Source organism: Scophthalmus maximus, chromosome 8 (genome assembly GCF_022379125.1).
Source record: "Scophthalmus maximus strain ysfricsl-2021 chromosome 8, ASM2237912v1, whole genome shotgun sequence".
Lineage (NCBI taxonomy): Eukaryota > Metazoa > Chordata > Actinopteri > Pleuronectiformes > Scophthalmidae > Scophthalmus > Scophthalmus maximus.
Window position 1 is genome coordinate 14,000,747 of NC_061522.1, and position 27,323 is coordinate 14,028,069.

A 27,323-nucleotide genomic window follows, 5' to 3' on the forward strand; every position below is an offset into this window, starting at 1 on the left:
ACAATTCAGGGAGGTTAAAGACCTCAATCCCCAAATCTCATCATCATGAAGAGCAGACTCTCAGTTCTGATTATTATACGAATTTTACACCTTCTACATCTAGAAATTTGTATTTCTCTTTTTTTTGCTTCTCTCCATTTGTTCACATACTTTCAGTTGTACTTGAGTGCCGGAACTGATTGTAGCCTCAGGGTGAATGTTCATTTAACAATTCCGGATCCTTAAAGCAAATTTTTATTCTTCACTGATCTCTCGTAAACAAAATCTATTCATCTATTAAAAAAGACAAAATATTTCTTCAGAGGGACTGTTTTTTTTATAATTACGTATATTCAGTCACAAATCATCTTATTTCTTGAGAAGGTTTTTGTTGTGCAAACTACGGCAGCTTTTGCTTCAATAGAAAATCACTTTCAATGAAAACTCTTCAGATGACGTTCATCTTTAATGCATTCAGGTGCTCGATAAAAATGGGGGTTGGTATCTGTCAACAAGTTAACAAGTATCTGTCAACCTTGGCAAATAAAAATCATTATCAATGCATGCAATGGAAATCACAGTATTAGGACTGTGAGCCGAGGAGAAAAATCGTTCAACTTTAATTAGGTTGAAACATAAATTCGGTATAAGGCATATCATCTTCATACACTGTAAGTTGAACTGATACGTTTATGGTGAGTAATATGATCTGGTGCTTGTCATGAGTTTTCAGGAAATTTCATTGCATCATTATTTGTTTGTGTCTTGTGCTGTTTTAACATGTATTTCCTTGTTGACTTTCTTTTTATTAAAAGCTATTAAATCTATTGAAAGGCATTACAGACTTAACTTCTGCTATGGTAAATGACGTGCATGTCCCTATACAAATCAACACGAAATAAATAAACTACACATACTAAAAGCACTGAGATGCACAGTAGACAGACTTTTGTTTAATACATCTTTATGTCGATCCGATGTATCTGCAGGTACTGAGGTACCGAGTCGACCCTGGAGCGTGATCTCATTTCCTTAGTGGAAAGTCTTGACCCTCACTGCAGCTCAGTAGAACAACAGCAGAGATTTATCCCGAGCTCCTCGGCTACATTGGGACACCTTGATGCTCTCCATCACACAGGAAATAAAGGCCTTATCTTCCCACCGTCAAACTGCCATCATTATACCCAGTTCCCTGTAATCCTCTTAAGGTCCATTGGCGACTAAAAGGAATTGCGGCTCTTTGTCTAATGCAACGGAAAACCTGTCCGGCACAGTTCCGAGTATAAATACCTGCAATCATTTCAACTTTGGCTTCAATTGGCTTACGTAGTTTGTTTGGGTGTTTACTGCTCATTGTAACACATACGCATAACTGTGTCTTACGTCGCCATATGACAACGTAGGACCACGAGCGACTCATTTCGCACAAGGTTGCAGTGACAGCAGCCTGACAAGGAGGCTGACAGTAGATCTACATTCTCATGAAAGCGTTATTGATCACACAAGGACTGTGCAGAATGTTGCGTGTCAGTTAGGTAAGTTAGTATTTGGTAGTTGGATGGTATGTTGATTGTCTTTGTGTGATTGTGTGTGTGTGTGTGTGTGTGTGTGTGTCCTACCTATCAACAGCAGGGTGGTAGAGTGGCCTGCTGTCCTGTGGGGACAGGTAGCTGTAGGCTGCAGATCCCCCCACCACTCGGATCTTGAAGAGCACCCCAGCGTTCTGCGGAGAGAGTGAAATTCAAAGCAAGCCCATCATGCTCAAGTAGCAAGTTGATGAGCACCGTGCAGCCGGGTACAATGTGTCTTGATGCATTTATATATATACTGTATATCACTACCATTACTGTACATATCAGCAGTTTCTCTGAGGTAATAATAAGGTAGTCTGTAGGATAGGCCCTGGTATTAACATCTGTCTCCAGTGATCCGATCACAAGTGAACAGCTTTTAGGTTTGTAAAAATTCTTTGCAGTACGGCTTCAACTGAGTAGGCGGTCCATCAGTATTGCTCGGGACACATTTGTATTCATACTGCTAAAAGAAATGTGGCCACATGCGTCCTAGACCCCCCTCCAAACGTGTCCTCAATGCGTCTTGGCTGCGTTCACAGCTGTCCACTCACAAGGCAGACGTTAAGACCAGGTCTGACCAGGCTCAGACACTAAGAAACGTAAGAACTATGTTCTGATGGTGGACAGAAAACATGGCTGGAATCTTAATATTGCAATATGCTTTAGCCAGTTAACAAAATGATGATACTTGTAAGATGCTTGTGGTAGAAAGAACAATCCAACGTTACATGGTGTATGTGGATGTTATAAAAAAAATGCTTGATAAAATAAAAAAAATCCTTGAAAACAATCAGTCCGCATTCAAGTTAATGTTCATTTTACTGCTGGAAAAACATAAATACAGAATGAACCAAAATTATTCTGGCAGAAATGTGTGTTTATGTTTAGTACCACTTTAAATAAAGCATCTTTTAATGCCTGTAACAATAAAGCATCCATGGGGGTTTGCAACACAGACACACACAAAACAGTGATGAAGAATGTCACAACTTCGGCAAACCACGGGCACATTTTCTACACTGGCAAACATCAGTGGGAGAAACAAGAAGCATTGCCCTTGGATGGACAAAATAAGTGATCCCTTATTTACATCTGGCAACTCCTTTTGCCTTCTCCACACTTGAACAGAGAAAATGTGTTTGAGAAGACGGGTCATAACTTCTGTGCAGCCTCGGCAGCAAAGACAAGAGGGCTGAGTTATTAGAGAGCAGAAAGCAGAATCAAGTTGCTGATGTTTTCATTGTGAGTGGGCTGTCGTTAGAGAATAGGAACGGAAGCCAAGCAGAGAGAGAAATAAATGAGTTGTTTAATAGGAGCCTAAAGCAGCAAATTAAAAAGGCACAATCGCTCATTTTGGTTTTAAGGGCCTGAGCAAGCGTACATTTAGCTGGCCGTATCTGTCCATGGGCATTAATTGAAGAGGAGCTGACGAGACACTTTGGGTTAATGAGGAATCACACAAGAGTTTCTAAATGAACGTCGGAGAGTTAAACATCCGCAGCCTTCTTCAGGATGATCTGTGATCTGCTTCAGGTAATGCCATAATTATTCTAAGACAAGAACCATTTCTGTGATATTTATGGAACTAGCTGAGACACAACTGACTGGAAAATGTCTGCGGTTGTGTGTGTGTGTGTGTCTTCACACCCGGGTTTTCCTTTTTTTCATACTCTGAACTGAAATGTGTATCTTGCTAAACAAACCTCTGGGTGTCACCATAACATTTCACAATGAAGGCAAACTGAAGCGATGACCAAAAGCGCAGCACTCAGACACTTGCCGCCTGTCAAGCAAATGGGGAATAAAAACAGCACTGAAATGGAATTCAAGTTACCAGCTGAGTTTTAAAGAAAACTAAAGCTTTCTCTCCCTTTTTTTCAGTATTTACTTTTAAAAAGAAGTGTCACAAGAATGCAGCAGGAGGAGTTGAAGCCCTGCATATCAGTGGGATGTGGGTGGACTTTTCAGCATAAAAATATCTGTACAATCGATGACCAAAGGAACCTGATGATTGTTTATACTAAGACATACAGGAAGAGGAGGGCGATTCAGTGAGTGTGTAACAGGTCAGACAGGGAATAACTAAGAAACTGAGATAGTGATCAGTAAATAACAGGCTGATATTTCTCTTTCTTTTCTTTTGTTATAAAGTGAAGGACTGCTCTCTCTCTCTGGATAAAGCCTCCTTAAATATTGCCCATCACCATGGCGTTGCCCATAGCAACCTCGAAGACTGGCAGAGGGGACAGTGTGCGAGCGCGTTACTGTTTGTATACGTCTGTGTTTTTGAGAGTGGCGCTGTGGTTTAGGGCTCGTGGTGCACAGACCGCTTGGACCGTGTAAGGAAACGTGCTTGTCAGGGATCACGGTCAAAGCATGTGGAAAATGCAGAGAGCGAGAGAAGGTGGAGGTGGACTTCAGCATGCAAGACCGGATGTCCACAATACAAAGGACTGAGAATGACAGGAGGAATTGTGTAAATTATATCAATTCAATCAATTAAAAGCAGAAAAAATACAACTTTTTGGGCTTAATCGGGCTCATTATGATGTTAAAACTGATTGCATATTGTAACGCAGATAGAAAAACCTTCCGTGCTCCTATTGGTCCCCATAAACCCTGCTTTCACCATGTTATTCTCTTGGCCACCAGGGGGCGCAGTTGTGGCGAAAATTGACGACGGATATCGTTCTCCCGGTATAATCCCCAGTGACGGAAATAGCAGATGGTGGAACAGCCGAACCGACAAAAAACAACTTAGCCTTGCAAGAGAAAAGGAATCACGTTGATGGAGTTACAAAAGCAGGTGAAGAAGAAGAAGAGAGAGAGATGAATTAAAACAAGATAAAACAAGAATGAATCTATAGGACGGACATTCACTCTGCGGAGAAAGCTCCGGGACTCGAATGGCTTCTAGTAACAGTAAGTAACACAACCAGTCTACTTCTCAATACCACTGGACGTTTAACTCAGGAGTATTTATTCAATATAAAAATTTTTTTACGGTTATTATCTGCTTTGGACAGTAGCCAGGCTGCTGGCATTGAGTTAGCCATGATGCTGCCGCAGGTGAAGATTAGGAGCCAGAAAACTAAGTAGGAGTTTCAGTGTGAATACTTCTGACTCCTCCTGCGTTATCTCCAAAGTATTAATGACAACTTCCTCAGGAGCTCTGAGGATAAAGTACCTGCGTGCTTACAGGTGTTTTTAAGACAGTGCCTAAACAATAATACTACCCGGAAGCACTAGGGGCACGAAAGTTGTCTGTTTTTAATCAAAATAATTCAGTAATATAGCGATAATGTTCCCGATGAGAAGAAATCTTACATTTCAAAAATAACGACTCAAGCCACCAGTGGGGCGGTGATAAAATTGAATTTATGCACAGCGCATATAACTGTTATTACTCTCCCATGAAAGGCTTGCGCTGTCTGTGTCTGTGCGTTTGTGTGAATACGATGTCCTCAGATGTACTCTACAACCACCGTCTGGTTCGCCTTAATTCATTCGTTTGAGTAAAAGCTGTTACAGTTTAAACACTGTAAACACTTCTCTGAATGAACGAATGATGTGAGCAAATAAAAAAAATCCACAAAATTTTGTGCAACCATTATTCTGGTTTTGGAACAAGGTACTCGGTTCAGGACTGAAGCAGCACGTGGCTAAAAATGCTGTATGATTGTATTTGTCCCTATATTACCAAAACTTCAAACTTCGAATCTAACAATCAATCACTCGGCGTGCTCAACAGGAAATCTATTTTATATTCTCAGAAGTGCAATGAGCTCTAATAAAAGTCATCATCAGAAGCATGAACAACAAGCATCTTACGGCTGCCCTTTCAGAACACATTGTTATGTGGTTTAATCATTGTCTTTGATTCAAAAATAGCTTCCAGTGTGACTCGGTCTGATTCCAACATAAAACCCAACATTAACGAAAATGGATTCAATGCACTTTCATACACTCTCCGTCTTGTGGCCTTTTTTGGGGGATTTTGCACCGTGGAGTCGTGAATGACCACGAACCCCTGACCTGAAGGGGCTGGGGACGCATGGGATTGAGTGGGCGACGTGTTATTGTATACTGGGGGAGACGGCATTACCTGAGCCTGGGATCCATTCAGCATCAGATAATAGAGCTTGCTGAGGATGCTCTGCTGCAGCTGCTCCCAGGAGATGCTCCTGTCCTCACGCATGAGGAATGGAGGTCCGAACCTGACAGAAGAGAGGAGAGGAGAGGACAGGAGGGGACGGGAGGGGAGAGGAGAGGAGAGGAGAGGAGAGGAGGGGACGGGATGGGAGTGGGGAGAACACAGGAGAGGAGAGGACAGGAGAGGAGAGGAGAGGAGAGGAGAGGAGAGGAGGGGAGGGGACAGGAGGGGAGAGGAGAGGAGAGGAGGGGAGAGGAGAGGAGAGGAGAGGAGAGGAGAGGAGGTACAAAAGCACTTTTTTAAAGGGATATTGGGATGAGGGCAGGTTATTTCGCGTGTTTTTTCTTTGTGTTTTTTCTTTGTTGGCTTTATAAATATTATGACTAGGTTATGAATGTAAATAATTTGGGGTAAATATGTGAATATAGCTGCTAATGTTGTACATAAATTATAAGCAGTTGAAAAAGGGGTGGGAGTAAATAAGATTTGGCTTCCTCCTGCTCTTTTCCGGACATGTATGATTAGTTTGTTTATGGCTGTTGTTTGTGACGCTTTATGAAACATTTTTGTGTGTGTGTGTGTGTGCAGTGTCACACTTGCTTTTTTATTTTAATTTGTTCGAGATAAATAATCAAAGAAAGAAAGAAAGAATAACAAGCTATTTTATCATTAAATGATTGATTTTCTAGAGTAAAAATCGATTTTGAGAATGACACCCACACTCCAAAACATAATAAAGGAATTTCCAAGGAGGTTGAACTTATTGAAAGTTGAAAAAATGCGTCAGTCAAAGTCCTGGCGGCGTGTCTTGTCATCACCACATCTGTCAAGCTGTCAGGTGTCAGGCGTGTCAAGGCTTCACTGTCAGTGCCACGTTGTGTCGCTGTACGGACAGTTTGAAGTGAGCCACATTACTGTGTGAGTGAGTGGGTCAGGAGCCAAACAGAGCGGAGAAAACCTGCCTGTGTCTCATCAGCGGCTCATAATAGGTTCTCTGTAGTCCGAGTTCACTCGGGCCTATGCTCCTCCCGACTGCTCTGCAGTGGTTCAAGTATATTAGAAGCCATTGTGTGGGAGGTTAATGGGAGAGGCAATCGAGTTTGTCTAGACAAGACAAGTCAAGTACATCAGCATCTCTCATGGATTATTTAGACACTCGCGGCTGAAAATTAAATGTTCAAACTTTTGTATAATTTACGAGTGAGTGGCTGAGTGAGTGAGAGGGCGAGACAGAGAGACATGCATATACACACTATCACACATTCAATTGCAAGTTTATTACACCCAGCTAAAACCAAGAGAGAGGTGTTGATTCAATCTGGGCAAGTGACCACCAACACCACCCACACTGTGTTCGCTGGCAGAAAGAAGTTACACATAGTACCTTTAAACAAATCTACTCTTTGATTGGACATGGATCAATCAAGTAAGAATCTGGTGACATAAAGCATAACAATGCATAAATGCACTAAAAACAATCCAAAGTTGTTCAAAGGCATGCCTGCAAATTTGTTCCATTTTGCCTTCCCCACTCCACAAAATATTTCTCTCTCCTGTGAATCACTGAAAGATAATCTGGGCTATCAACCGTCAGTCTTATTTAACCCATGATCCTTTGTGGTGCAGTAGAATAATCCCCAAATTAGCGGGAAAATAACCATGGATTAACGTGGATCTGGCGCACAAGTTAATTTAATCCCTGCTCCGTTCTAACTCGACCTCTAATTTGTTATCTTATAAAAGTATGGATTCCCCTTCAAATTTGTGATGTTGCCTAGAGTAAAAATGTTTAACAAAAGGAGGTGGATGTGATCAAATTGTTTTCTTCTCTGATTTGCAATGTCACTCAGCGCCTGAAGGTCATTTATTCCCAAACAGAACAACACAGCTCATTTGTGAGCGACAAAGCTCAGGCTGTTGCTATCTTATGGCTGCTTCAACTGTTTATCAGATGTATTTTAGGTACACAATTGAATAACCCTGCCCGCCCTTGTCAGACCTACACATGGCAGCCAATTAAACATAACTGTCTGGCAAAATTCTCCAATTTAAACACATTGTTCCACTCAGGTTTCAACACTGTCGTCTTCCAGCTACAGCTGGGTAGAGGCAGTTCATACATGTCATGTTAGAGGACCCCCTTGAAAAAGAGATGCTGTGTCTCAAGGGGCTATCCTTCAATAAATAAATCCAGATAAATGTCAAAGTCAAACGGAAGTTAGATGTTGACATTGAGACAGCGTTGGATAAAAGGGAAAATAACAAATAAGGTACTGTAGAAACAGTCGAGTAGTAGGAAAGATGTGTCTGCTGCTGTACTAGAACAAGCTGTGAAACGCAGTCTCACAAATCTAAGATTAACAGGCTTTGTTGCAGCATGCTTACAAAAAAAACAATTCACAAGATGAAGCCCTTAGCAGCTGAATAAACTGAAAATGTGATCTACAGTCAAATGCAAATCCATCCCATAAAAACTAAACCAACAACAATTAAAATAACCAAAGAATAAATCGTCATCTTGCAGCTCACCTGACAGCCTGCTGGCCGGACCCTGCGGTGTTACAGATGAGGAGGAGGAGCTTCCCGGAGCCGCCCTGGTTCAGGTACTCAGAGGAGAGGGTGCCGGACGGAGGCAGCCTCTGGCCGTCGGGTCCCGCCGCGGAGGAGTAGGGGGAGGAGGGGAGGCTGTGGTGATACCCTGAGCAGAGCAGAGCAAAGCAAAGGCTGACAAACGACCTGACATCCGGACTGCTGCGCTACAATCGCACCCAAATTGTTTTTTCTTCTGCCACCATCATGAGAAAAAATGTCAACCTGGCGTTTTCATGGAGATACGTTTCCAAAATCCCATCAGTTATGGTACAACCATTCAGAAAATGTCCATCCCTGGTGTGTAAAATAAACAGGGAATGGGACAGCGGCAAATGTCATTTCTTTCTTTAACAGCAATGTGTGACCCTTTTTTTTTCTTTAAGTTTCTCAATAATACGGATGTTTCCTCTAAAGAAAACCCATGTCCAGGTGTCTATGTGGTGTTATTTAAAACAAATTAGCTGAGTTTTAACAAATATGAAGGGGATCAATGTTTTTAATCTCCAATTTGTAAGTGTAGCCAGAAAACATAAAGGAAAAGAGTTAGTTCTTCAGTGTAATTGTCAGGGGGGTTTGTTGTTTTTTCTACAAATTACAAAACAGCTTCGGGTGTCAAAATGAGAAAATTGCTACCAAAAGAGCAACGTCTTATGTAATATTTTCGGAAAACAAAAATTCCATTACACTAAAATTGCCCTTTGATTCTTATTTACCCTGAGGGTCCGTAAAAAGAATCACATCTGCTGCCACACGTACACTCGCATACAACTCGTGCACATGTTATGATTAATAGTGGGTAATAGCTGGAGGGGATACAGAAGGCCCAACCTCTTGTCTCCCTGGAAACATAAACTTTGACATTACCAGAGGATTTAATTAAACAATGCTTGTTCCATGTCTACTGCGAAATTAATCACCGCCACCTCCAAACGTCAAACACACAAAACCCAAACAAACATACAGAGCAGGCGTGAATAGATGTCAAGCTTAGTTGTAAAGTCTTAACACATCCAAGCACGCAGACTATTAACACACACACACACACACACAAACACAAACACACACACACACACACACACACACACACACACACACACACACACACACACACACACACACACACACACACACACACACACACACACACACACACACACACTTTAGGGGACGTACTTAACAACCCTTACACCTAACGTTACCCTAACCTTAAAATGTAGCTATATACATTACAAAAAGCAAAGTCAAGGTCAACATTTTTTTTGATACATATATATATATATATATATATATATATATATATATATATATATATGTATTCTTCTCCGTAAGCAAACAGGAGCGACTCGATGTGACATTTTCGGCACGTCGTCTGCCCTTAAGATGGCCGATTCATCTCCAATCTCTTTGTCACAGTGATCGCTCCCTCTGTCCACCCAGTCACTTGTAATCCTCAGTTTTTGATCTGGGGGAGTTCGTTGTGGAGATTACTACAATATAACACTCGCCAAAAGAGACAAATGATTAATTATTGTAACATTTGCACACGGTGTTATTGGTCAAACAGAATCTGTCTTTGAAGATCTGTTTCTCTTGTGGCCAAATATGCAATAATTGGGTTCAGGCAAAGTTCACATGATAACAAGGTTGGCAGGGTCAAACTCCCACATACAAAAGTCAAACTGCTTTTAGACAGAGGATGGCAAACAGGAATGTAAGTTACTTTCCATGACAGGTTTCAAAGTAAAAGACATGATGTATATGATTATTATGTAATTCTGTATATAATAACATAACCCTGGCGTCATCAATTACATACAGGGAACTGGGAACATTTTGGAAGAATATTTGTTTAGATGCTCTTGTACAAAAGACTGGGGTTTGTGTCCGGAGTGAGACATTTTTGTTGATATTTGTATTGATGAATAAGAGCCCAAATCATTCAATCTCCATTTTCTTGAGATTTTTAATTCAGATGAATTGACTTCATCGGTTCAGGTTTACTGAGGATGATTCATCACATGAAATTACCCCCCAGTCCCTTAAAAGTCTCACCCGCAGGATTTTTAAAAGAGGTATTTTTTGTCCTCAGATATTTTATACTTCAAAAATGTATCATAATCTGTATTTTAAGGGTTTATATCTCCAAATTTCAAATCTTCAAATCTTGACACCATCAATCTTACCACAACAGTCATAACCCTCCCTGGGAATCAGACAAGCAACCGTCACAAACAACAACTTCTTTAAATAATTTTTCCCTTTTGTTTTAATTCTTTTTACTCATTTACATAAGATTCTTGATGTCTCTAATCTTTGTTTCAACTTCTTGAAGCCTTTTGTAAATTTGTTCTTGAAAAGGATACAGTATATTAATGAAGTTTATTACCATTGTCTAGGAGACAACAATTTCAATGTTGGACAACATCAAAGTAAGCCCTATTTGAAAAACAGCAGTATTTTTAGTGAGTATTTCCAAAAGCGGAGAGTAATATGTCGTGCGTGTGTTTGGAGAAGCTCCTGACAGACTCTCATTCTCACCTCCTCCTCCATGCCTCCCTGAGACGGGGCAGGGGAGCGCCCCAGGCAGAGGGAGGTGTGAGCAGGGTGGAAATAGACCAGGACAATAGAATGGAATGATGGCCAGGGCCAAGAGCTGATTTTATCAAATCAGAAAGTAGATAAAGAAGATAAAGAAATGGCAAGACTTGAGTGAGGAGACACATTTACAGCGAGGCTCACCGTGCGTCCTCTCATAAATATATTGATTCAGCGATGACTTGGCATGATATTGATCTATTTGTTGTTGTTGTCATTGTGGCAGCGTTATAGCCGCTTAAGGGAATCTGGTAATAATCTGCCATCTTGAATTTAAAGAAAGTGGAATTTTTATTTTATAATAATAAATAATAGTGGAGTAAGAAAAGAAAAAGAAAATCACTCTTGAGATTGGACATGGTGAGTAAGACAATCTTAAACGGATCAGCCCTGAGGAGCGTGCTACGCCTCCTCTGGTGCTCATCCTCCTCTCTGTTTTCATCTTGTACTCCCCTCTCTGCCTGTTACACGATTGACCCCACCCCCTCCCCGCACAGAATGATTCAGACCTGAGCTCCACAGAAGGAAATGAACATCGCCAAAAAAAAAAAGAAGAAGAAAAAAGAAAAGGTATTAATTGCTACGGAACATGTTTTGTTTCAGATGTGTGGGATGGTTGGGTAAGATTGTTTTGGGCCCGGGAGGACATTTCTTCTCCAAACACAGTCGGGGCTGAAGTTACAGTAGCTTTCACACAGACACAGGTACATGTTACAAAGTCCTCTCTGTCTTTAGGGACATTAGCATAAGAAAGACTTCTCAACTCCATGCTGAACAGCAGCTCTATTCTCCTGACGTGTGTGAGGAAAGTATCTTTCAGCTGATGGTTAAGATCGAGTGCTTCACTGAACAAGAACATCTTTAGGATGGGTGGTAAAAAAAAAAAAAGTGCTGTAGTGTCTGTTAATATCTACAGACAACGCGTTTCTGCACATCAGATGAAGCTGTGATCTTGATGCTTCCATTATTCTGTGAGCACACACACATGCACGCACATTTATTTTAAGATGGTAATCATATTTTGCTGTTGCACCAGAGGCAAAGTCTTTCAACATTGATGTCTTATTTTCCAAAACAATTTGTTCATTACCGACATGTAAAAATAGCACACGTTGCGTAACACACACACACACTCACACACACACACTGGATATTGGACACACACCGACTAGGAACCACATTCCTCCCATGTGGTCCGAGAACAGATGAGTGACCCCTGTCAGTGCGTTCCACTCACCTGACTAAAAATACCCAGGGGGACCGTGGGCTTCGCCCCGAGCGAAACAAGAGGTCCTGGCAGCGAAACAACAAACGCGTCTGATGACAGCGAAGCACCTGAGCTTTCTGCCGACAGCGAAACGACAGACTAAGGAGGCAGCGGAGGAGGCACTGCACACACCTGGTGCTGCCCTTTCTGTCATCCCTTTTGAACATACAATGAATAAAAAAAGCCACAGTATAGTGTCTCTAGTAGCCGCGGTGCCCCTGCCGTCTCCTCGAATTAAGGGAAAACAAAACCTGAGAGTAAGAAAGTTGCAATCGTTGAAACTGCCCATGGTATTTTTCACTTAGTTGCATCATGTCTTTAATATTGGACCAGCAGCACAGCCTATGCTAAAATCCACACCACAACGCTGCACATTTTAGCCGCATATATCTGTGACTAAGAGAGAGAAAACGACGGTAAACATGCTGTATAATGATCAACGAATTTGATACATCATTTACTACTCTGTAAACTAATAGATGACAGAAGAGATGCAAACAAAACCATAAAAACTTTTTTGTTACCCAGCCTCCTCTGCCCCGCTGACTGATTCATCTGAAACACTACGAGGCTGCGTTGTGAATCAGACTGTCGGTTTAGTTTTACAAGGTTCGAGGGCAGAAGAAGCTTTCAAGTTGGCATTTGCACGAGCATTTATGCACCATTTGTGTTGTCATTAATAAAGCAGCCGAGCCGAGCGCTGCTGTTATTTCCCCGATGACTTGAGAACACGTTCCGGAGGCAGACGCGGTGATCAGCGCACCGACCGTAGACGCGCCGAATTTCTCTCTGCCTTCATTCTCTTCAGGTTATTTCAAAAATAATGAGTTCTACTGGAGGGGCAAGAGTTCCCCCGTGAATCTGGCTGGAATCTTTCTTTTTGCTTTTCTGCACCGAGCTTGCTCCGGGCGCCCCGTGACTGCCTTAATGGAACTGCACAGGAAGTGTACTTAGCAGGGTTTGATTTGCATGACGTCTTTGTCTCGGTGCAAGTGTATTTTTGTACAATCTCATGAGCACACACACTCCACCAATCATCATTTCTTATTGGTGTATGATAAGTAATAGTGCATTTTATCACATTATCATCGCTCATTACTTGTGATTTTTACATTTTTATTGTAAGCAAATCAATTCAAACCAATTTCCGTGTCACAAAATGCATGTTTTCTGCTGCAGGACAACACATGAACACAACATTTTACAGCAACCGAGGTCTCTATGCTTCTGGAAATTAGTTAGGCCTTCCTAGTTCGAGTCCTGCAAAGGGACCTTTGTCTATTTCCTTCTTATTTTCTGGTCCACTGTGCACTGTGCAAACTCATCAAGTAAATAAAAATAACACTTCAAGCCTCTTTCATAATCAGTAATATGTGTTTTACGATGCTGCTAATGTCTTAATATTGTGACATGAAAAGCAAGAGTGAAACACTGACATTGAGTGACAGTGGGAAGTGATTTGCCTGTAGTGGTGATCGAGGTAATGAGTAGCTTGTGCGTGTGTGCGTGCGTGCGTGCGTGTGCGTGTGCGTGCATTCAGGCAGAAGTAAAACCTCCGCTGTGAGAAGCCGATTGAAGGATGCGACTGCCCAGACAAACAGCTCAGATTGATGTGAAAATCCCTGACTGTCCACTTGGTGCAGAGCCCTAAGTGAGTTGATGGAAATGACACAATGGTTTACTCTCTTTACTGCGCCGCAGTTTACTGTGACAGGACCTGGACACTCAAATAACCTCCTGGAGAGTGAGTGGAGCACAGTCAGTCAGTGTGCGTAAAGTGGGAACGAAATGAAAAAGAGGACTTCCATTACTGCATCTATCTCGAAACGTAGATCCTGTTAGTGTGTTAAAGATTCGTTTCTCGACCCTATTTCCCAGAGAATCCTCTCTTTTCGATCAGACGGAACAGACGACACACTCCCCCCCGGCTCGGTCGACGTCCCTGTGTAAGCAACTGTCACTGCTCAAATCTTAACTGACTTCTCCCTCCCATCGTAAGAAACGTGTCCCGGGCCTGGCGTTGACTTTTTTTTTCCCGTTTCAAGAGTACCGCATGAGCGTCACACAAAGTTAGCCCGCTAACTTCCCCTCAGCTTCTATTCAGCGCAAAGTCGCTTTCCCTCCGTGCAGAAATCCACAGCTTTATCACTCTCTTTATGTGCAAATTCCCCGAATTGTTGAGGGTGAAATAGGTCTCTATTGGGGCGCACAGGAACCTAATTGATTTTTTCAGTGTTTTCCATCATGAGACCTCCTGCTGCCATTTCTTGTAAATGAAAAAACCTCATTATTGGAGCTGGGAGCGGCGCTGATTCAATATCCCGGAGAAAAGTTTTCGGATAAAGTCAGAGAAAAATTCAACTCCCACACGCTAAAATGCAGCGGGGCACGACGGCAGAGGGATTTCCCTGCATACATTCTCTATATGCTCTTTTGCCATGTTATTAAACGGACAACTACTCATTATTCATGGGTCCATATCAGTGGTGGGTAGATCTGTTCGGAAGCTCTTACCTCTTCCTCCTCCTTGTAGCCAAGTCATGTGGAGGAGGAGAAAGGAATGGAAAGGACGAGCCAAGAATCAGGGGCAAGTGGTGGAGATTTGGACAATTTCTTTTTGCCAAGAGCTAAATAGAAATGTCACACTGCTGCCTGTGAAGCTGCTATGTTTTTTTGTTTGTTTTTTTCCCCCCACAGAAAAAAATCATATCGTACTTGAACCTTTCAATGCATACTCTGGTGAATTTATTTTCCTCCTGACAAAAGCCAGCACTCTGAAGATACCACTGTATCAAAATACTTGAAGGGGCTGCATGCGTGCGGAGGTGTTGCCACGGGTACCAGTGATGAAGGAAATACAGCCAAGGACAGTTGAGGAAAGAGATCCATGAGGTGACCAAAACACCAAACAGAGGCTAATAATATAAGAAACAGTGAGACAGGGTTTTACATCTCTTACGTCTCTTCCGCTGCTAAAGCACATTTCCAATCCACACAGTCCTGAAGAGGACGGAACATGAAGAGCATTTCGGAGCAGGAGTTTTTGTTGTAACATCTGTTCTATTGCTTTAAAACCACTGCACAGCTGTCATGTGTGCCACAAATTGCCATGCTGTGGTAAGCACACACATTACCTTGTTTGCATGCAGGGAAAGTAACACAAACTCTATGATTAATCACACGAAAGTGATTCATGAGAACAAAATTCATACATGAACATGCTAAACAAACATCAAGCATCTCTTGGAGGAAAAAAAACAACTCAGAGTGACTCTTATCCATTACACTGTTGGCTCCTGCAGGCTTTTCTCTAATGGCCATCCGTCATGGAAACGTGTTTTACTTTTTCCACACAAAAACAAACACAGTGCATAGTGGTGAGGAGCATTGCTGTGGCTGATAGGGAAGAGGGCTTTTTGCACCATATGGCAACGGTGGTGATGAGGACCAAACCACTGGTCCCCACAATGTTCAGAAAGACTCACGTCTGTTTAACGTGAAAAGACGTTATCTGTGCATGAAATCATGTCCCGTTACCGACTCAAGCCTTTGAAATTCCGTGTAAAAAGTTTGGATCTGTTTCTCAAACTGGACTAGCTGAATATGAAGTGTCCAGAATGTCGATGCGCTGCTTAATGAACTGAGTCGGCATTGCATCGGCAATAGTAAATAAATGAAAGAGGGAGACATGAAAAAAAGAAAATCTGAAAACTAGCCAGAATCCAAAGTCACTGTGGGACCAGGGTCTGTTTGGGAAGAGAGTGTTTATAAATTATATAAATTTGTGTTTTTATGTACACTTTTATGAAAATGACCACTCACAGACGCCTCCTTACACTGGCCTCAGTAACCACAGGGACGCTTCAGGTTGCCTCAAACTAACATAGCATCTTTTAATTCAGACATTGTTTCATTCAGTGGATAACACTGATAGCTGGAGTCCTGATTTACTCCTAACAGCAGTGGTGTTTTATTCTCAGAGGTGTCGAACCTAGAGTGATGACATATGACAAAAACTGAACAGTCAAACGGGAATAAACTAAAGAGAAATATGGAGAAAAAAACAACTGAATCAAATGTATACTCCCCCCTATGCTTCAGACCATTTCATTTAATTGTGCTCTGTGTAAAAACTTTCCCTGTTATATTGTTGTTTCAAACTACCGCCCTCTTTACTCAAAAAAATGAATTATGCAGGAAATACTACCATACATTATCTTTTATCTCCATAATGCCGGCAGTGATAAGTGTGTAAATTCATGTGTTACACTATATCACAGGACATAAATCCCACTGAATGAAGTTATGATATCCTGAGTCTGGCCTGCTGTGATCTATTGAATTATTTCAAAGTAAGAGCCATTCCTCATTTTCATCAGACTGCTCACAAGAATGGGAGTCCCGTTCGCTAGTGAGCGCTTAAGTGTGATTCATTGCATATACATGTCTCTCTGTATGTGTGTGTGTGTGTGTACTTTGCCAAGTTTTCCCTTGAGGAATATGTATTTATTAGATTAATGAATGTACTACCTACTTGACTTGTGTGTGTGTACATATGTGTGTGTTTGCTCATGCTTGCTTATTTTAGAATGAGAGCGTCTGACTGAAATCACTGCCACTGAACCTGTATGTGTCTGCTCCCTGCCTTCGCGCTGTGACACTGTATTCACCGTGTGAAGTGACAAGTGAATTATTCATGTCATTCTTCTCCGGGGGTAACGAAACCCCCCGTGAAGGCGCCATTAAGCACTGGAAAAAAACTCAACTTACCTAACTGGCAACCTGCAGAGATTGCAATTAATGACCTCACACACACGCGCGCACACATTCACGCACACGCACACACACACACACACACACACACACACACACACACACACACAGCTAATTTGACTCAGTTAAGCTCTTTTCAGACACGAGCACTGGCATTTCATTTAATTTGTTTGGATTCTATCATGCATAAAGAAGCAGACTGGAGCAATGCAAAGCACACTACAGACACTGGCCTAAGTAAAATGTTTTCCTTTGAGCAAAACACCATGGTTAATGAAACAAAAGTGAAAAACACAAGTGTAAGTGCAAATTGGTGTGAACGCAAGATAATCAAGAGGACGGGAGGGAGGCTGATGAAAAGAATGAGCAAAAACAGTCTGCGGTGTCTTTGATGGACGTCTTGTTGCCATGGTTACCTGAGTGTGGTGCTGAGCCTCCACGACTAAAGAGGGGAGGAGCCTGGAAGGCGTAGACCACGTCGCTGTCAGCGATTGTCGTCAGGTCATCCTCATCTGAGAAGGAGCGCTGGAAACCCGTGGAGTACAACTCTGACAGGATGACCTGGAGAGGGGAGGAGATGGTGAAAATAACTAATTTAATTGAACTTACATTGGGTTACAGTCTTGAACGCCTGGAATAACTTATTGTGCAGGAATATGACTCACAGAAATAAACAAACACTAACAGTCCAGATAAGGTCTCAGAGGAAATAAAACTATTCCTTTTTCCTTATCAGCTCAAAGAAATCAAAGAAAATCTGAACGGTTGCTGGATTAAATATAGAAATGCATCATACACAAGACCTTGCAAAAGCCTAAAAGAGATTTGTGAAACAAGCACAGAACCAGAGGTCGGAACCTGGCAACTGAAATGCATCAAGATAAAAATCCAACGCACAAGTGCGAACTGAGAAGTTTTTGTTTCTTTATGTTTCCTCTATCAAATGTCATGATAACAGAATCTACTTGTTTATGATTGGCAGTGAGGTGTTTGTAAATTATTTTAACACAACAAATATGTATGCGAAGATTATTATACTGCTAGTAACCATGGCAACTAGAACCCCAAATTTCCGATACTGATATATCTGCCAATATGATAAAAAAAAATTGGCCCTCGTGACAAAGAAATGTAACAAAGTTTGATATTTTACAGTTTTACAACAAACATTATCACAAATGACTATAAATACAAAGAAAACACCAATACAACCAAATATATGGAACTTAGATTTAGAAAAAAACTAAAATTTTAAGTTAAATTATAACAAATGAAATGAAATAAAGTTTTTATGTGCGCACATCAGAGCTGACTCGTAAAAGAGACCTAACTTTATAAAAAAAGGATGATCATTCAATGACTGTACGTAAGAAATTTGATTCAATGTTTCAGTACATGTTCTGTATTAGCGCTTAAACAAACAAGCAGTACTTTCAAACGGATGACAAACTCTGTCTCTGTGTGTGTGTGTGTGTGTGTGTGTGTGTGTGTGTGTGTGTGTGTGTGTGTACCTGGTCTGGGGTGATGTTGCCCTCCTCTGCCACCATGGCTCTCAGGCAGGACAGGGTACCAAAGAGAGGCAGAGCCAGCCCGACTCGCAGATACCTTTGACCCTTTGTACTGAACACCAGCGTCACACACATCGCTCTGTGGGGCAAACAGGAGGGAGGAAAGGAAGAAGAACGGGTGAGTGTGTGTGTGTGTGTGTGTGTGTGTTAGGTAGGGAGGGCCTAGGGGACAGAGGGAGGAAGATACAGTAGATGACATGTAAAAGTTCAAAATTGAATTCAATGGGATTTCACAATTGGAGAAGACGAGTGCAAGTCTCTGGCACAACTTCACCAATGTCACGGTGAATGGAGAAGGAAAAAAAAAAACTCAAGAGGTCAAAACTACAACTCAACGACTTCATTGTTGAACAGTATTTCGGCTTGTGGTCTTAATCAGGGTAATTATAAAACATTAACACGACAAAAGACAAACATATCAAGCAAAACAAAAGCAGAACCAGATTGGGTTAAGAAATTAAGAGTTTTTATGTACTTCAGCTCCCTCACAGCAACACATTTGATAAAATGAGAGTTTGAAATGCTCTGTTGAGCTGTTTAATGACTAAAACATTTTTGGAAAAAAGATTTCCTCTGTCGATACTGTTCAGATGTCCTGGGCATAAACTGTCAGATTTGTCCGTGTCTAATTTAAATATGAAGTGATTTCACAATTTCCAGATGCTGCTGTGGTTCTTTTCTCGGTGTGTGTGTGTGTGTGTGTGTGTGTGTGTGTGTGTGTGTGTGTGTGTGTGTGTGTGTGCGTGCGTGCGTGCGTGCGTGCGTGAACTCATGTGAGTACTGTAGCGATGGTCCCGCAGGAAGCTGCTGGGAGCTGGGACATGTCTGATTTACAGCAATGTGAACACCTCCTGTAAAGGATGCAAGGATGAAAATGAACAGAATGATAAATGATGGACAGAAGTGAGGAAATGAAAACAAACAGAGGGTGAGATCTGTAACTAAGGGTGGAGTTTGATAAGGAGATAAATGGACAGAGAGGATGAAAGATAAGGAAGAAAAGAAAGAATGGAGGAGGAAGAGAGAGCAGGGAGAGAGAGAGAGTAAGGTCCCGCCTTCTCATTTGGAATGAGGACGGTATAATCGCCGACACCTCTGCTTCCTGTTTCCCATCATGTTTTATTCAAGTGAGTAACTTGTAAGCGGGGGGGAGGGTGATAGGGCAGACGACGAGGGATCTGAGCAGCTGTTTTGTTTACGTTGTTAGATGCTCGAGACACCGGGATGTGAAACAAGAATTGTGGGATGACACTCGAGAGGAACGGGAAATAGAGATGTCACCTCAGAAGGAAGGGTTCTTTTGCAGCCTGATGGCCTCTGTTAAACAGAAATCTTCCCTTCTGCAATGTTAAAAATAGCTTTGAAGAACCACATCAGAGTTCGGATCAAGCTCTAAATGTTGACATACGGCGAGAAACGAGAAGAGTTAAACCCTCAGAGTGAACAAGTGTGGGATTTAAAAAAACCCCTCTGGCATCAGAGATTTGAGGGAATTGTTTTTTAATAATAATACCTATTTTTTGGCATCAAAGTTGTTGCGGTGTTAAACGACAGACTGCTCACCCGCACGGCGCGCGATCATAATCTCATTGTACATGTCATTGTATCTACTTGCAAAGTCTCAGTGAAATCTACTGAATTTAATCACGTCACTGAATCTGGAACAACCAATTTAACAAAGTTTAGTACTTATAAATACTTCCAAGTTGTTTTAGAAATATTAACTTTGGTGAGACTGACGTGTGCGCAGTTAGATGGTCGGTGGGAAAAACTCAACATGCTTCCGTCCTCCTTTTCCCTGTACGTTGTATGTTGGCATTATCTGCAGCACCCAGGCCTCGACGCCCCGCTGCCAGCCAGACCCCGCTGTGTCTCTGGGGGCCTCAAACTTATCAGGCATTCTGCTGGGATACTGCTGCTGCAGCAGGACGGTGCAATGAGGCCAGTGTGTGTGTGTGTGTGTGTGTGTGTGTGTGTGTGTGGCAGCGAGTCCACACTGAGTCTGAATGAATTTCCCTTTATGCTGGGCTCAGGCAACCGCAGACACAGACCACACACTGTCAGGGAACGCGAGCTGCAGAACGGAGTTCGGGGTTAGCTCCGCAGAAGCCGCGCAGAGAGGATGCAGAGCAGAGGCGTCTGCATGTTTGAAGATAGGGCGATTCATCGGGCACCGAATGAAGGCAAACTGGGAAACTGGAAGCGACTTGAATCTTTTTTTGGTTGTTTGTCGATGGCAGGACTGAGAGAGAGGCGTTGCCTTGGGACAAATCTACTATATCTTGGTCACTCAGTAGCCTGTGGTCACTATGCCCCACAATGAAATGATTTTAAAAAGGGCCTGCATACACAGGACGCAATCTACCAGGAAGTTTTAATAAAGGTCAGGGTGCGATTGGCCGGGAGGCCAATGCTACTTCACCAATAGATAGATATAAAATACCTAAAATAGAACATTTTGACCTAAGCGCTGTAACGCTGAACAGTCTATTGTGCGATAGAAGGATAAACTCAGAAATGGACCACGCACACGTCAGTGCTCGCATTTGTGAGACAAGAGATGACATTGCGGCTAATTTACCTAATGATCCTGTTTCCATCAGCGTTGATCAATGCACGGCTCCTCACAATGTCACTAAGCACGAATATTTGGAAGGGAGATATAATTCTTGCATTTTTTTTTGTTTCATTGTGCACGTGTGACGGTGGTCTGCCAGTCAAGTGCTGTGTAGTGTGTGTAAACCTCCCTCGCTTGACACGTCAAGAGACGTCCTTGCGAGGGACACCATCGTCCATGGGTTTAGTCTCCTTGCTTGTGTGTCTGTCTCACATGCCTAAAGTCGTGAGTTGGAGGCCACCCCTGTAACACACGATTGAACATATCGCACCCTGGTAAAGGTGTAGTATGCCCCTGAATCTAAACCCTGTCTAACAGGAGAATAAGGAAGATGTCAATCAAACACAACCTCTACACACCTCCGGGTTTATCAGAGCCGGTCTCAAATCACCGGAGTGAGCCTTGAATCAGAAACAGCAACTGCCCTCTGGTGCTGGTCTTATAGCTATCATAACATTAAGGATTAATCTCTCTCTCTCTATTTGCATGTCTTTTGTCAAAATAATGAAATAACAAAAGTCCTCTTTGCGTCCTCATCCTCAACTTTCCCCGCCTCGCTCTTCAAATGTCAAAGTCGATGGGACCTCGCTGACACGCAGCTCCTGGCGTGGTTCAAAACAGAAGATCAGAAAGTGTCTGGTCACTTTGATACGACCCTGGGCATAAAAGCATTTGGAGTGCAATTGCGCACTGCCTTTTTTTGGCAAAATACGTGCATACGACACGTGCTTGTGTACAGACTCGAATCTATCGAATTTCTCTCTGAAGCGTTTGCTTTTGACGGTGCATCTGTTATGATCAATGGATTTATTATGCGTATTCGCTGAGGCGAATCACTCTGCGCCATTGGGTAAGTCTAGATGATCATATCTACTGTATATATCACTGATATCAGACGGAAGCCCCATTCATCTAGAGTGTCAGGAGCTTTTGCTTGAATAAACAGTTCTGGGTTGTGCACTGGGACCTATAGGAGATAATGGTGGAATATTCACAAAAGATAAACTCTCAAGTTATACTGAGCTCACAGACACACAAAAGCAAAAACAATCACTAAAAAACTTTTTTCAAGTTAACTTTACCACTCGTGTGTTAAACATCACCTGGTTTGTCGCAGCGGGATCGGCAGGGAGATACATGAAAACGGGTCAAAGGTGTTGCTCTGCTTAAGGCAATGAGGGCACGTCAGAGAAGACCTGAGGAGAAACAGAGACAGAGAACAAATTTTAATACTTTTTGCAGAGTATGACCTTGACTCACCGGGATTATTGTCAACTCAGGAGGTCTGCGGTTCGATCCCCGCTTCCCCCGGCCCGCACGGCGATGTGTCCTCGGGCAAGACACGTAACCAATGCCTTTACCATGAATCATCATTACAGAAGAACATTTCACTTTCACAGGAAATAATTCGTTGCACAGATGGATCGACATCTCTGCCTGCCAGGATCCCCGCACGAACCCTGAGGTATTGAGTAAATGTGAAGTAGAAATGAACTATCTAATGCGCTGCATGGCGGTGAAATGGCGGACGTGAATACCAAGCAGTGAAAGACACCTGGACTCGATGTGCTGTGGAGAACAGGGACGCAAAGCAACAGTGGCGGGATGCTCTTCGGAATTGGTTTTGCACAAAAAAACACCGACAGGTGCAGAAAAATGAAAAAGGCAGCCAGTAACGATGATACCCAGCTGGAAAGGAGAGTAGGACGGATGACTATGGGGAGAGAGGGAAAAGAAGAGGAGGTAAAGGTCAAGGATGAAAGGTGGAGGGGATATGTAAAGACAGGGAGAATGGTGACTTGACACAAAAAAAAGGAGGGAAGGCAAATCAGTGGATATTGGAACGCCAGAGGAAACCAAAGGAGATCAGAGAGACGGAGATGAAGAGAAAGAGAAAGAGAAAGACAACAAAGTGCTCGGCGGGAGGACGGATTAAAAATGAACAGACGGTTCGCAGCAGGGCAGTTGAACTGAAGAAAAAAATTATAGAAAGCAAAGCAAAGGTGGGGGAGAGAAAGACACAGACAGGAGCCGTGAAGGTCTGTGAGCTGACGGGACGGGAGCTGATCAGAGAGGAGGAGCGACAAGAGGATGGGAATACTGCACGTGTGTGTGTGTGTGTGTGTGTGTGTGTGTGTTTATGTTGTTGTCATTATTACCAATGCAATCATCATTAACATCATGACTACATAATATTATACTACAATAATACTGACCAGTGCTGTTTTTTTAAACTCTTCTCCTTAACTAACATCCTAGTCTCTCTTTCACACACACACACACGCACACACACTCACGATCACACTTAAACGTAGCGATGGCAGGAGGAATCACTAACGTCACTACACAAGCTGAATATCGTTGTGGTCTTTCTGTGCACATTCCGTTGGGACACCCACTTCGTCTCGCCCTGTGTTGTTCACGTCATGTGATGCTGCACTAATAAAAATATGGAGATATAGTCTAGTACGGACCTCATAATCATTAGAGGTGAACAATAGTGTTGGAAATACACAGGATTAAATTGTTACCTTTGGAGAGAGGCAGGTTAGCCGCTTCCTCCGCCTTCAACCCTCACAGTGTTGTTGCTCTACAACACAGTGAGGTGTTTTTTACAGCTGTAACCTGTGGTTCATAATAAAAAAAAAATGTGCGTCTGTATATCCTGGTCTCATAGATTTCTCAGGAAATCCTCAACGTGTCTTCGCTGCAAACAGCGAGGGGATGGACGAGCAAATACAATAGAACGCAGCTCTCTCCCTACTAATCCACAGTGGGGATCCCGACCGTCATGCAGAGGAATTTAAAGAAACCATGACCAAAAATCTGTAGCCTCAAACAACCTGTTGTTCTTGCCTAAACCCGACTGTAATCTGTAATCTCGCCTTTTCACATGGCAATCATGTGAAATAACCATATTCAGTTTGTTCTATTGTCACATAATCCTCTCAGTGTGGGAATGTAATCCTATTACTCATTGCGTTTATTGTCACTCAAACTTTCCATTACAAAACATTATGTTTTCCATTCTTGTTAGAATCTTTGAAAAAAACAAAAAAACATGGCTGAGGTAGCTTTTCGTCTCCATCAGAGGGAACTCTGTTATTCTTTATATGTTTAAGCAGACTTGAAACTGCTGATGTGGCATTTTTAAACCTTGGTTATTCTTCGGTAGTTTAGTATTGTTATGAAAAAGAAACCAAACAAGTTTGGACATACAGCAGCTTATAAATTGTTCGTATACTATATTTTCAATCGACCTTTTATTGTGTAGTGTACACTGTTATTTATTTTGCCATTTTGTTGCATGATGCCCTCTTCTCACTGACAGCGTTCATACGAGTGTATAAAGAGTTGTGTATCGTGCATGGTGCAAGATGCAAAACTTGTCAAATGTACAAATATGCTGTGAATAACAGCTTTCAAACTCCACGTTCCCTCTCGCTGTCAGTGTGTTCAGCCTGGTGTGTCGTGACAGCCAGACACGGGCTCGCTAACGATGCCAATTTGTAGTCAGTAAAGACGACTGGCAGGCTGTACACACACACGCAAAACTTGATAAAAACTTATGTTGAGGCCGATGGGGTTTCCTGCCGGAGAATATGACATGCGACAAGTATGATAAGTATCTCTACTGCTGTGTGTGTGTGTGTGTGTGTGTGTGTGTGTGTGTGTGTGTGTGTGTGTGTGTGTGTGACATAGACAGAAGTTGTGTAAAAATGTCAGCCTTCAAACCAAAAGACCACCTCTCTTTCAATTAGACCACAGATACCCGGAGCAAAACCAGACACGGTGGCCGCGAGAGCTCAACGCAGGAGGAAACACATGCAAACGGACAAAACACACAAAAAGAAAACATCTGCATCAGTTTGCAAGTACATGCTCTGCAAATACAAACAACTCAACATCCAAATACACAGACGCGCTGCAAGCTCCCGAGAGGCTCTGCAGCACAATGCAGGCGAGGATGTAAGAGATGAAGAGGATGCAGTGGACGCAGCACAAGGCGAGCGGTACACGGACACGACGTGTTCAAACTGATTGCACAGTTTAATGGTGAGAGAAAAAACGACACGATCTGCACTTATACTTGTCCATATAAGTCTTGCTTTCACCATTATATTCTCTTGGCCGGCGGAGCGCGTTTTTTGTGAAAAAGTGACGACCCCATTTACGGCACAAAGGAACTGCGTCACCAATTGAGAAACTGAAACACAAGAAAGAGAATGGCGTTGTGGACATGGCAGAGGGTGGGACAGCCAAATTAAGAAAAAAAAACCAAACGCAGTGCGAGCCAAAGTTCAGTCAGGAAGAATAGTCTCACGCACGCTTCGGTTGTTGTACAGTTCAATTCTCATTCATAGTGCATAAATCAGTTTCCTCCGAGAACAGGTAACGTCCGATAACAATAGCGGCTGACACAGAAATCTGCATACATTTGAAACTGTAAGTGTTTCTCATTTAGAGCAGTGCAACAGGTCAAGCGGAGGAAACTGTTTTACTAATCAGGAGCGTTTCCACAGATGCAGGGTGTTGAATAAAACCTTGCAATAAAACTTTGTTTAGTTCTTGTTTTTTCCGAGGTTACGTTTGATTTGTCTTGTTTTTGTAGTGGAAAATGGGTTGTAAACCAATATTTCTTATCATGGTTTTCATTTACAAAATGAAATGATGATGATCTCATCAGGAGAACTGTGTTTTTCAGCCAGTAGAAGCAAACCTGAAAATCACCCAGCAAGCGGCAGCACCAGACTCGTTGATGGATTTAGTAAGTTAGGAAGGCATCTTTTTCTTCTTACTGAATTCCCCTAGGCCCATTGTAAATGATGAATTATCAAGTGCAGAATACATATTTATAGCATCGACTGTTTGTAGTAAAACATTGCTGACCATCCATCAGCCAGCCTCAGGCGCATATTCTGCTTTGATCTGAAAGAACACACCATCACCACCAGAATCAAGTTTTGATCAGTTATCAATACTCCAGATCTGACACAAACCATATTTAAGAAGATTACAGTTTGATGATGACCTGCTCTCTGTGGATGAGAATCAATCTAATGTTTGATGTGTCAAAAATATCTGCTCAAAGAAATGAGGTGAATTGACAAGCCGATGGTTAATATCTCCACAAGCATCTGAAGATGTTATGCTTGCATGGGAGGCTAAATTAAGGCTAGTCCTTTCGCTGCATTGAAGGAAACCGATCTGAATGGTTCCATAAATGCAGCCAAATAATACACAGTGGCAGGAGCGTCACCGTCTAAACACAACAACAGAAAACCTATAGGTTTGTCATATGTCATAGTTCTGCATACTGTAGGTCAGTGCTCCACCTGGGTGGGACTCACAGAGAGAGAGAGAGAGAGAGAGAGAGAGGAAGAGGAAGCCCAGAGAGTTGATTTTCTTCTGTCGGCCTGTCAATCAATCAATCAGCCTGTCAATCAGTCTGTCAATCAATCAGTCTGTCAGTCAGTCACGTGTCACTGGCCATGGAATGTCATCTCTCTCTATCAAAAAATACAAGTAGAGACCTTCTGTCAGGGGAAATTACACACACACACACACGCACGCACACGCACGCGCGCGCGCGCACACACACACACACACACACACACACACACACACACACACACACACACACACACACACACACACACACACACACACACACACACACACACACACACACACACACACACACACACACACACACACACACACACACACACACACACACACAAAACTAACTCACCAAATAACTGAGTGATGAATGGTTTCATGGTGTCATCTTGTTAAATAAGTAACAGAAGGGAGGTACAGTACCTGAGCACACATGCCTTGTGCCAGTGGTGAGAACAGACGCCTGAATTGGTTTTACATGGTTAACACTCATGTTTCTTCAGGACAGCGTGTCAATTAGAATGTCACTCAGAAGGGAGCATACCTCCACCAAGGCCCAACAGCCCCCTTCAGTCAAGTCACACCAAAATGCACACACTGATAGATATCAGTGTCCCCAAAAGATTTAAATTCCATTAAGGTCGAGGACTATTCCCTTGGGAATTGGGGTAAAAGTCCCGAAACTCTCCATCTCACAATGTAACAGGAAGTAAAAAAACAATGATACAGGACCTGCCCCTGTGTTCTTTCTCAGCCCATGTCCCATCCTTCTAGCAAGTTTCATGCAAATCCATTGTTTAAT

The 27,323-nt window shown here is 42.5% G+C and overlaps 1 protein-coding gene across 1 annotated transcript in view; it reads right to left on the reverse strand.

The window, feature by feature from the left end:
• usp43a (ubiquitin specific peptidase 43a) overlaps positions 1–27,323 on the reverse strand; it is an 85,840-nt gene that overhangs the window by 17,622 nt on the left and 40,895 nt on the right. The window contains exons 4-9 of the mRNA XM_035636512.2: positions 22,222–22,314; positions 18,445–18,580; positions 17,350–17,494; positions 8,236–8,404; positions 5,659–5,770; positions 1,599–1,702 (exon numbers count right to left, since the gene is read on the reverse strand). Coding sequence (XP_035492405.2) covers positions 1,599–1,702; positions 5,659–5,770; positions 8,236–8,404; positions 17,350–17,494; positions 18,445–18,580; positions 22,222–22,314 — 759 coding nt within the window. The remainder of the gene's footprint in view (positions 1–1,598; positions 1,703–5,658; positions 5,771–8,235; positions 8,405–17,349; positions 17,495–18,444; positions 18,581–22,221; positions 22,315–27,323) is intronic.